Source organism: Schistocerca americana, chromosome 4 (genome assembly GCF_021461395.2).
Source record: "Schistocerca americana isolate TAMUIC-IGC-003095 chromosome 4, iqSchAmer2.1, whole genome shotgun sequence".
NCBI classification, from domain to species: domain Eukaryota; kingdom Metazoa; phylum Arthropoda; class Insecta; order Orthoptera; family Acrididae; genus Schistocerca; species Schistocerca americana.
Window position 1 is genome coordinate 312,025,916 of NC_060122.1, and position 12,388 is coordinate 312,038,303.

General features: G+C 39.3%; 1 protein-coding gene across 1 annotated transcript in view; it reads left to right on the plus strand.

The window, feature by feature from the left end:
* Positions 1-12,388, plus strand: part of LOC124613441 (transient receptor potential cation channel trpm) — a 205,034-nt gene that overhangs the window by 89,535 nt on the left and 103,111 nt on the right. Inside the window, exons 7-9 of the mRNA XM_047142142.1 lie at positions 3,137-3,284; positions 10,723-10,909; positions 10,993-11,123. Of these exons, the coding sequence (XP_046998098.1) occupies positions 3,137-3,284; positions 10,723-10,909; positions 10,993-11,123 (466 nt within the window). The remainder of the gene's footprint in view (positions 1-3,136; positions 3,285-10,722; positions 10,910-10,992; positions 11,124-12,388) is intronic.

The window sequence follows — 12,388 nt, forward strand, 5'->3', positions numbered from 1 at the left end:
GGTATGCTCAACGTCTATCCATATCGTGAAGATATCATTAATGAATCTGAACCAGGAGATAGGTTTGGGATTTAGGATGGTTAGAAATTATTCCTCTACAATGTCCAAGAATATGTTGGCATAGGATCGTGTCATACAGATGCCCATTGTCATACCATGGATTTGTTTGTAGATGATGCCTTCATAGGAGAACTAATTGTGAGTGAGGATGTAGTTGGTCATGGAGACCAGTCAGGCAATGGGAAAGGTAGTGTTCAATAGCAGGAAGGCCATGGGCATTAGGGACATTAGTGTGAAGGGAGGTGGCATCAATAGCAATGAGCAGGGCAAAGGAACAGGAACTGGTGGAGGAAATGGTTGCTATCTTTTATAGAGGAGGGTAGCTTGTTGGTAATAGGCTGAAGATGTTGGTCTACAACAGCAGAGATTCTTCCCATGGAGACACATTAAATGGATATAATGGGTAGTCATGAGTATTTGGGTTTATGGACTTCAGGATGCATGTAGAAGGAAGGAGTGCGGGGAGTGGTAGGGGTGAGAAGAGACAAATTCAGGGGAGAGGTTCTGGGATTGGCCTGAGGATTTGAGCAGAGACTGGAGGTCCTGCTGATTTCTAGAATGGGGTCACTGTGACAGGGTTTGTAGGTGGATGAATCTGACAGCTGGCAGAGCTCTTCTGCCAGGTAATCCCAGAACCTCTCCCCAGAGTCTCTCTCTCTCTTCTTACCCCTACCACTCCCTGCACTCCTTCCTTCTACATGCATCCTAGCGTCCATAAACCCAACCACCCATGACACACCATTGTGTCCAGTTACTGTACCTCCACTGGGAGAATCTCTGCTGTTGTATACCAACACCCTCAGCCTATTACCAACAAGCTACCCTCCTATATAAAAGATACCAACCACTTCCTCCACCAACTCTCCACAGTTCCTGTTCCTTTACCACATGGTGCCCTACTCATCATTACTGATGGCACCTCCCTTTACACTAACATCCCTAATGCCCATGGCCTTCCTCCTATTGAACACTACCTATCCCACTGCCTGAGGGGTTCCACACCTACAATCTCCTTCCTGGTCACCAAGAACAAATACATTCTCACCCACAATTACTTCTCTGAAGGGATCACCTACAAGCAAATCCACTGTGTGGTAATGTGCACTCCCATGGTACCGTCCTATGCCAACCTATTCATGGACCATTTAGAGAAATAATTTCTAACCACCCAGAATCCCAAACCCCTCTCCTAGTTCATATTCACTGATGATGTCTTTGTGATCTGGATAGAGATTGAGGATACCCTATCCACATTCCTCCAGATCCTCAACACCTTCTCCCCATTTGCTTCAACTGTTCCTCCTCAACCCAACAAGCTGCCTTCCTTGATGTTGATCTCCACCTCAAAGATGCCTTACCAAGAAGTCCCTCCCATACAAACTAAACACCCATGGCCGTTGAACCTATAGTGATGAGCAGACTGTCTTGAAATATATCAGGGGTCTCACTGAGGTCTCCACAGCCCATAATTAACATTCCAATCTTGTACACAACAGATCTCTCATGCCTTATCTCTAGTCACTCACCATATCCCAAAGTTTCACCACCAGGCCATAGAACATTCCACTCCTGAATTGGTACCATGCAGTACAGGAGCAACTGAATCACATTCTCCGCCAGGGTTTTGACTAGCTCTCATCACCCCCTGAAATGAGGAATATCCTACCCAATATCCTTATAGCACCTCCCACAGTGGTATTCCGTCACCCACAGGACCTACACACTATTGTCATCCATGCCTACACATCCCCAGTTCCCTGCCCCTTACATCATGGGTCATATCCTTGTATTAGTCTTTGATGCAAGACCTGTCCCATACCACCTCCCACCACCACCTATTCCAGTCTGGTCACTAGCATCAACTATTCCATCAAAGGCAAGGCTTTCTGTGAAATCAGTCATGTGATCCACAAGGTAAGCTGCAACCACTGTGCTGCATTCTATGTTGCCACAACAACCAACAAGCCATCTGCAACCAAGAAACAGCTATACACCCAGTTGCTGAGCATGTTGCTCAACACAACATTCTTCATTTTAAAGATTGCTTCAGAGCCTGTGCCATCCAGATCCTTTTGACGAAAGCCAGCTTTTCTGAACTGCACAGACGGGAACTCTGCCTGCAATATATCATACATTCTTGTAACCCTCCTGGCCTCAGCCTTTGTTGGTCATTGTCCTTCAGCCACCCATCCTCTTCCCTATTGTACCTTAGCTTAGTTGTTCGACAGTCTGTTGGTTGTGCCCATCTGTGACTCAACATCTCCACTACATAGCTAGCAACAAAGTGTCCTTAATCCATCCTGCACTTTTCATGGGTCCTTATTTAAAATATGTAGTTTAAACATAACGAGATAACGAATTTGTGGATATAAATTAGAATATACACTGTGTGGCAAAAAACATGAAGCAACTAGAAGAGATGGTCAGATGTCAGTGTAACTTTGTACATGTAACATCATTAGTGGGTATGTAAATGATTAGAGTTGCAGTAATCTATGGCGGGTAGCATGGCCACCAGAGTGCATTAGTGTTGTTCACGTTTAGTGTCATTAACAGGCCTGGAAAAGTGTATTATGACCATCCCAGTGCCAGTATCCTAGATGTCAAGGGCCAGTTAAAACAGTAGTCAGCTAGCTTGCCTCAAGAGAGGCTACAACAGCTTTATGATGCCCTTTACAACTGAACCAGTCCATGCATACAGGCCAGGACGTGAGCAACATCATAGTGATAAGTGGGTTCATATTGCCAAATTATTTGTAAATTCAACACGATACTATAGGCACTGAAATAACATCACATACCCACACAACCTATGGCATTTCATTTCACATCATCTTCTCCTTCCTTCTGTGTGCTTCACTTTTTTGTCAGGCAGAGTATTTAGCTACATCAAGCTTTTAAAAATGAGAAAGGGTAAGCAAACATGTCTAAAAGTGATAGTAAGTCACAGTGTTAATATCAAAATAATTTAAACTAGCAGCTGTAGTAAAGATATATTTCAAAATGTTTACACTAAATTTGGAAAATAATTAAGCCAGTAAAGTAAGATGGAATATTCCTTTTTTTTAACATTCAGGTATGCCTCTGAAAATGGTGAAGCATCAGTCCTGGAAAACATGAAAGAGTATCTTATTACAACAATCCAGAAAACATTTGAAGTCAGCCTAGAACAAGCAGAATGCCTGTATTCTGAACTTTTACAGTGCAGTAGAAAAAAGAATTTGGTAAGTAGAAGTAAATTTTGTCTGTCTTTCAGCCAAGCCTGCTCCAGTTTCTGTGGTATCACTTCTCAAAGTGCTAAGCAGAAAATTCATACAAATAAATACATTGTTTATTTCTTTGTTATAAAATGGAAGAAAGCATGTTTAGATAATTTTTCATGGATGTTGCGTTTCCCAAACAAGAGTGCATTTATGTATAACATTAGAGCCCTTCACCTATAAGTTGAAAGGTTTCCTACACCATATATAGGTACAGAATCACACAGAATACCTTTAACATATTAATGAAATTTTGAAGGTTCCTGCATCATAATGTATATTAGAAGGAGTTGTGCTGGTTGTTTATTATTTATTACCAAAAGTATTGACAGAATTAAACTCAAAATCCGAACATAAGAACGAAGAATATACCTGGTCAGATACGTAATTTGAACTTTTTAGATATATGAAGTATAAGAGGCAATCAAATGAAAATGAGACAGATGACAAAAATGTACATGACTGTTTATTGTTTCAAAAAAAAAATAAAAAAAGTAAATAAACTGTTTATTGTTTCAAAAGTAATCATCTTAACTGTTGATACATTTATCCCACTGTGAGACAAGACATGTTTCCATGGTTGTTTGGCTAGGCTGCATAAGTTTCACTAGGAAGCCATCACACATCATCTGTACAGTCCCGATGTCTCCCCATGTGATTTCCATATTTTTGGAGTCCTGAAGAAAGACATTCATGACTGTCGATTGGCTTCAAATGAAGAGATACACACCTAGGTACAATCATTGTTCTGTAGGCAACAGCAAAGATTTCTTCAAATATGCATTGACTGCCTTGTCTCACAGCAGGATAAATGTGGCATCAGTTATGTGAATACCTTTGAAATAATAAACAGTTTACTTACTTTTTTCCATAAGCCTTGTTTCCATTTGACTTCCCCTTCTATCACGAGGTCTTATTTGGTGACAATTATATGAAACAATAATGCTGTTGTATCTCATACGTTTGGAAAACAGTGGAAAAGAAAGACGGGAGAGGAAAATAACTGAAATTGCTAAGTCAAAAGACTCGCAACTGAAGTGATATGTGTAGAGAGAAAATCCAGATTACATTACAGAACTTGAAAGCAACAATGATACCACTCTGTTATTACTTCCTGCTGCTCTTTTACTCTGTGCCTCATTTTTTATTTGTGCCATAAATTTTCACATCTTTTCTCTTCTTCTCTTGATGAATAAATTACTGGCTTCAAGAGCTCAAAATTAAAGTTACGTGGACTTAAGTATCATTTAATTTCCTGCAATAATTGGTCCATATTAGACTGTCACATTGGACTTAAACAAATTGATATATATAGTTTACTTTTTCGGTATTTTACAAATTGTTAGCCCATTTCAGGTTACATCCCTCTTGATGTGCAACCATGTGTCACAAGAGTGCTTCTGAAATGCTTGAGTGATGTATTTCTGATTTTCCATGATTACCACCTCAACTTTGAAGTGGAGTGACTAATGCTATTCATTATACAAGGTCTGTTAAAAAAAATTCTGGAACCTTCTTCATAAAAATTTTCTATGCTTATCTTCTATGTATTATGCATGATCCTATTCAAAATACCCTCCTCCACAACTGATACATCCTTTCCTTGGGGTTTTCTATTTTGGGAGTAAAAACAAGTCTGCAGGGGCCTGGTCTGGAGAGTACAAAGGATGAGGCAGCAGAGTGATTTTCTTTTTTGAGCAATAATCATGCACCAACAGGAATGGATGTGTGGTTGCATTACCATGATGCAAGAGCCATGAATGGTCTTGCCATATTTCAGGCCATTTCCTTCTCACATTTTCTCACAGGTGTTGCAGCATGTCCCAGTAGTACCATTGATTAGCACTTTGTCCCTGTGCCATGAAGATACGATGAAAAATTACATATGTTCTGGAATTTCTTGAACAGACCTTGTACAACTTAAGTTAAAACTCTATTATTTAAATTTTCATCTGAAAGGATGTGGGATACTTAACAACTTACTTATAATGACACACATGAATCAATTGTTAAGCTCAACAACAGACTGAACAGAGGTAACTGCAAATATGTATTAAAATTACTTATATTAGCAGCTCTTACCAATAGTGAACATCGCCATCAACCTTCATCACCAGGTAATGAATCTTGTTGTTGTACAGAATGCTGAAGATAGAGGATTTAGTTTTACATAAGTCTACACAGAAAATTTGGCATCAAATTACAAACAGCAGAGATTATCTCTCAGGAAAAACTAGAGAGAAATTAGTAAGACAGCAAACATTGAATTAGTAGTGGAACATGGTATAAGACTGTAATTAAAGACAAAAACTGAATTTAGCATAGCATAGGTAATTTTGGCAGACAGTGATGGGTAGTAACAGTTTTATTAACACTTTAAGCCAAGTGCAGCAAATGTTTCTTCCACAAGACTGAGACAAATTCCTTTCCACTATCTTTCAACCATTACATTTCTGCCCTGCTACCCCCTGGAGTTCGCTTTCGTCGCCTCCTTCAACACCTTAATTTTTCACTTCCTGCAACCTTTTGAGTGGGCGAGAGCCACACGCCACCTTGGCTCCACGCTCAGGTCCGCGTTCACCTTGACCTCAGCTCGCTCCCAAAAGAGGTTACCTCTGGTTCGGTCTACCACTCCCGTTTTGTTGAACTTCGTTCGAAGTTCATCAATATGACCTTCATTTATGCAGATGGCTCCAAGACCAATGACGGGGTCGGGTGTTCTTTTATTGTCGGGGCACAAAGTTTCAAATACCGGCTCCATAGCCATTGCTCGGTCTTCACAGCTGAGCTCTTTGCCCTCTACCAGGCTGTTCTTTACATCTGCTGCCACCGACATTCTGCTTATGTCATCTGCTCCGATTCCCTGAGCGCCATCCAGAGCCTCAGTGATCCGTATCCGGTTCACCCTTTTGTGCACTGGATCCAACGCTCTCTTCAGCAGCTGGTGGACGTCGGTTCTCCGGTTAGCTTTATGTGGGTCCCTGGCCATGTCGGTATCCCTGGGAACGAAGCTGCAGATGCCGCGGCCAAGGCTGCGGTCCTCCAGCCTCGGACGGCTTCTTGTTGTGTCCCTTCATCAGATTGTAGCAGGGTTATTTGTCGTCGCATTTTATCGCTGTGGAATGCCGATTGGGCTGCACTTACAGACAACAAGCTTCGGGCCTTGAAACCTCTTCCCGCGACTTGGACGTCCTCCTCCCGCCCTTCTCGGCGGGAGGAGGTCGTTTTGGCCCGGTTATGCATTGGACACTGCCGGTTCAGCCATCGCCATCTGCTGACGGCTGCGCCGGCGCCGTTCTGCCCATGTGGGCAATTGCTGACGGTCAGCCACATTTTAATGTCCTGTCCGGATTTTAACACACTGCGTCTAAATCTTAACCTGCCATGTACTTTAGATGCCCTTTTAGCGGATGACCCACGAGCAGCTGCTTGTGTTCTTCGTTTTATCAATTTGACAAACCTCTCTAAGGACATTTGATGATGCTGTTTTTTAATCCTATGCCTGTCAGTCTGTCTTTTATCGTGTTTTCCCTTTTAGTTGTTGTTTTAAACTTGTGCCTTGCGGTGCATTCTTAACGTAGTCAGGGCGCTAATGACCATTGAAGTTGTGCGCCCTAAAACCACCAAAAAAGAAAAAAAAGAAAAAAAAACCATTACATTAAATCTCAGTGTGCAGTCAGCTTTAGAAAGGTAAATGAAAATAAACTTAATTTCAAGCACCCTGCCTGCTGATACTGTATGTTTTCATTGTTGAAAGACTGACTGTAACCATTTTCTCTTGTTGAAAGCTTAGTACAGGCCATACTTACTTAGTTTATGAATTGTATGTTTGTGTGAGATGATGGTTTGTTTTGTTCCTTGTTGTCTTTTAACTTGTTAATCTATATCTTCTGATTAATTCAGATGGAACAGGAAATAGGATATAACATGTTTTGCCATGAATTCAAACATTCGGAGTATTTTTAAATCCTACTTACAAACTCCTGGGATGTGTAGAGCGTGGTTTGTAGGTAATGGACTGAATTTAAACCCATTTTCTGAGTTGTAAGGGTCCCATTCTGCAGGAAGAATCATGTGAAAGTTGAGTTCCGATTTCCTTCCCCATCCTTCCCTAATCCAATGGGACTGATGATCTCACTGTTTGGTCCCCTCCTCCCCCAGAGTCAACCAACCAACCAATCACGTAAAGCAATGTGTGTTGTTCTTCTGCATCTGCTGGATGAAAGAGTAACAGTTATTTACTGTCACTCAGGTAATCATTTCAGTTGAAGTCAGCTAACCAGCGTGGTATCAGTATTCACTGATAGCCACTGTTTGTACTGTGGGCATACGGCTTATTTTCACACAGCTCAGTCATTCACTTATCATGTTCCATAAGTCACTCATAGAGAGAGAGAGAGAGAGAGAGAGAGAGAGAGAGAGAGAGAGAGAGAGAATGCATGTGTGTGTGTGCGTGAGGGCATGCGCGCATCCATCTGCTGTTATTTTATCTAAACTCCATTCTTGCCATAAATAGGGACACAAATTATGTACAGAAATTATTTTTGCTTCAAGTATTATGGTTCTGATTTTTATAGTTCTTCCTAAATCTGATGTTATTATTAACTGTAAACACCTTTAGTGTGTAAATGTACTGGTGCAGGAGTGTAAAAAGTTCTTGATTCCTGAAGAGGCTGCTGAAAGGTTTTCAGTTACAGACTTATCAAGTGAAAGAATACAAAGTATGCTACCATATCCATTTGCAGGACAGCACAGTGAGACAGATTATTATTTACAAAGTAGGCAGAATTAAGCTTTTTTATTGACTAACTTATTCATGTGCTGATGCCATTTCAATTCCTTATCCATTTGTATTTCTAGAAATTTCACAAATTGTTGTGTGCAGCTTGTTTTCAGTTTCTGGTACCTTTGCTTATTTTTGTTTGCCTGCAATTGCATAGTACGAGATCTTTGTATGATAAAGAGTTAATTACCAATTTATCATAAGACTACTCCACTATTCTTCTAACTGTGTCTGGTATGGTTGTGTTTGGGCTCTCATACAGTGTACTTGTATCTTCAGGAAACTACAGTTTTTTTAAATCGAGTAACTCATTCATGTAGATCAAAAACAGGAGTGGACCAAGTGCATATGTACCCCACTCTGAATTTCATTTTATTCCCATATTAACATTTGTTAATGTGAAGCTCCGTTGCTTCTGTTGCTGAGATATGATGTCACCATGCAATGAGTTGTTGTTAACACTACAATATTTTTGTCACTGCACCAGGTCTTTGCAAAGTTCCAGAAAATGCCATCAGTATTTTCTTTCCTGTTAGAACTGAGTTTGCAAGATCATACTTCACTTTCTTTTTTGAGAAGTGTTCATGGAAGCCAAAGTGTGATGTTACTAAAATGCTATAGTCAGAAAAGAGGTTGAGTATTCTGTCATAAAGAGCCTTATCAAAAAATTTTGAGAAAATTGGAAGGAGGAAGATGGTTGTATGGTTAGTGACCTGTTGCCTATCTCCAAGGGTGCTACTTTAGTATATTTCAGCCTTTCAGAAAATGCACTTTGGCTCACTGATTGATTACAGAGTTAACATCAAAGAAAGCATTATCAAATCAGAACAAGATTCCAGATATTTGGTCAAAACATAATTGTAGCCAAAAGAGTTTTTGCTTTTCAGTGACATAATAATATTTGTTATCTCTTTAAAAGTTAAGGTGAAAAAATTGAAACGTGCAGGTGGAGTAAGGAAGGCCTATAAAAGTAAGTCTAATGGATCAGCTGTTGGTGGCCCTCCCCCTCACCTCACCCCTCATCGCCACCCCTGTGTATTTTCTATTACTATTAGGAATAAATCAATTAATTTAGTTGCCAGTGATTTGAATATTCATCTGTCATCAATGAAGTGATTGTTAATTGTCTTACCCACTACATTTGTTTCATGCTTAATAACATTCCAAAGTACCTTTGCTTTGCTTATTTACACTGATCCATGAATACTTCATTGTCTCTGCAGTGGGCATTATCATCATATTACTTAGCTGGTTAATATGCAGTAATTACTAGCCACAGTAAAATGTTACACTGTTACATTCAACAGATGCAGGAGAATGAAAGGCTTTATTTTACATCACTGTTCCTGTAATATGGGAATGGTTTGTTCCTGTGAATGAGCTCATATTCAAATTATTATCTACCCAATGCCTACTACAAAGAAAATTTAGGACCACCCTGTGTGGGTATGAATCGCGTGATCAGGAAAATAAACTTACATACACATGTTGTTGTTGTTGTTGTTGTGGTCTTCAGTCCTGAGACTGGTTTGATGCAGCTCTTCATGCTAGTCTATCCTGTGCAAGCTTCTTCATCTCCCAGTACTTACTGCAACCTACATCCTTCTGAATCTGCTTAGTGTATTCATCTCTTGGTCTCACTCTACGATTTTTACCCTCCACGGTGCCCTCCAATGCTAAATTTGTGATCCCTTGATGCCTCAAAACATGTCCTGCCAACTGGTCCCTTCTTTTTGTCAAGTTGTGCCACAAACTCCTCTTCTCCCCAATTCTATTCAATACCTCCTCATTAGTTATGTGATCTACCCATCTAATCTTCAGCATTCTTCTGTAGCACCACATTTTGAAAGCTTCTATTGTCTTGGTTATCACTGTTAGCATTCAACCGCGATTCTTATACATACTTGTCCAAACTATTTATCGTCCATGTTTCACTTCCATACATGGCTACACTCCATACAAATACTTTCAGAAACGACTTCCTGACACTTAAATCTATACTCGATGTTAACAAATTTCTCTTCTTCAGCTACATACACACGACACAACAAAATACTAAATTCACAATTTGTGAATAACTAAGTTTGCATGGCTAGTGCTGTATGAAAAACACTGACATATTCATTTTATGTTGAAGTGTCGAATAACACAAGAAGCAAGAAAAGAGGAATCTGTCAGAAACTCATTTTATTAGTTTAGCCAAGCAACATGATTTTCTTTCTACCTGTTTTGCCATCATAAGGTAGAAAAAAATGATATAGAATACAGTTTGCACTTACTAGAATTTTATGATTTCAGGAACACAAAATTCTATTAAATTTCTATAATTATGCAATGAAAAGGATAAGAAATAAATTTGCATCCGAATATTTTGCAACATATAAAATGTAACAGAATCATCTGAGGATGAAACTCTATAATGTTCACTTTCCTTCTTGAAACATATGGGTTTGATAATAGTTTAGTAATAAGTAGTTAGAAAGGAAAATTTATTTAAGATAAAACTGACTACTCGCTTCACCATAAAAATATAAGTACATTGTTGTTAACATTTAATTTATGCATGTTACCTGTATGTGCATATTATTTAAAGTTCTCCAAGAACTGCAATAATTTCAGATCACAGTTTTTCGGATCACAGATCGTCCAGAAGGCAAATCCCAGGAACTTGATCAAACAATTCTTACTGCTCTTTTTAAGAGCCAACATTTATCTCCTTCAGAGCAATTAAGTCTTGCTCTTACATGGAATCGTGTGGACATTGCACGTTCAGAAATATTTGTTTATGGCCAAGAGTGGCCTCCTGGTAAGTGGATCCCTTGAATAACATCCTGTAACTTATCCTGAAAATAGTTTATGGAGTGATGCTACATTTTTTTTCCTTTTTAGGTGCCCTTGAAGAAGCCATGATGCAAGCTTTGGAACATGATCGCATAGATTTCGTTAAACTCCTCCTCGAAAATGGAGTTAGTATGAGGAAGTTTCTTTCCATACCTCGTCTTGAAGAGCTTTATAATACAGTAAGTTTGAAACAGTGAAAATTAATAATGAACTTTGATGCAGTTTTATGGGGCAATAGCACTCGTGCAGATTTCAATGTGTCAGCTATATTTTACATTTGTATAAATGCTGCCTCATAATTTTGTTTATGTTAAGGATTCTTTTACTGGAATTCTATCAGATGCCCCTAACCAATTATTCAAACTTCTATTAAAAGTTTAGTTCCATACTATTGACAAAGCGGTACTGCCATGTATAACACTGAGTTTGTTGCATTGCACAGAGATCATTTTTGCTATGAATCATAGAATAAGTTGGTAAACATTTCTGGATTTGATTAAGTCATTGTCACTTGTATGCAGGCTTGTTCTATGCCTATTCCCCCTCATATCTGAGGCAATGAAGGTAGTATCTACAGTTTCAAAAGCCAATATTTATAGTGAAAAGATTTGTGTACCAAACCTATTCACCTCTGTTGCTGTTGTCCAATGATTGCTGTGGGAAAAGACAAATGCCCCATAAGAAAATAGTTATATATCTCTTAGTTTTTCTCTGTTCATCAGCATTATGATGTGTTATAACTGGATAAGATAAAAAATATCGATACCATCATTTAAATCGTCATTCAGTAAGATTCAGAATACCTTCATGATGGTAGTCACATATTGATGATGAATGACTTAGCCTCCTGATGACTGTAATTAAGTTCCAGATGTACCTGCCATTGTTTACATCTACATCCACATACATATTCAGCAAACCACTGTGAAATGCATGACAGAAAGTATTTAGCATTTGTTGTTGTTGTTGTTGTTGTTGTTGTGGTCTTCAGTCCTGAGACTGGTTTGATGCAGCTCTCCATGCTACTCTATCCTGTGCAAGCTTCTTTATCTCCCAGTACCTACTGCAACCTACATCCTTCTGAATCTGCTTAGTGTATTGATCTCTTGGTCTCCCTCTACGATTTTTACCCTACACGCTGCCCTCCAATGCTAAATTTGTGATCCCTTGATGCCTCAAAACATGTCCTACCAACCGATCCCTTCTTCTAGTCAAGTTGTGCCACAAACTTCTCTTCTCCCCAATCCTATTCAATACCTCCTCATTAGTTACGTGATCTACCCACCTTATCTTCAGCATTCTTCTGTAGCTCCACATTTCGAAAGCTTCTATTCTCTTCTTGTCCAAACTGTTTATCGTCCATGTTTCACTTCCATACATGGCTACACTCCATACAAATACTTTCAGAAACGACTTCCTGACACTTAAATCTATACTCAATGTT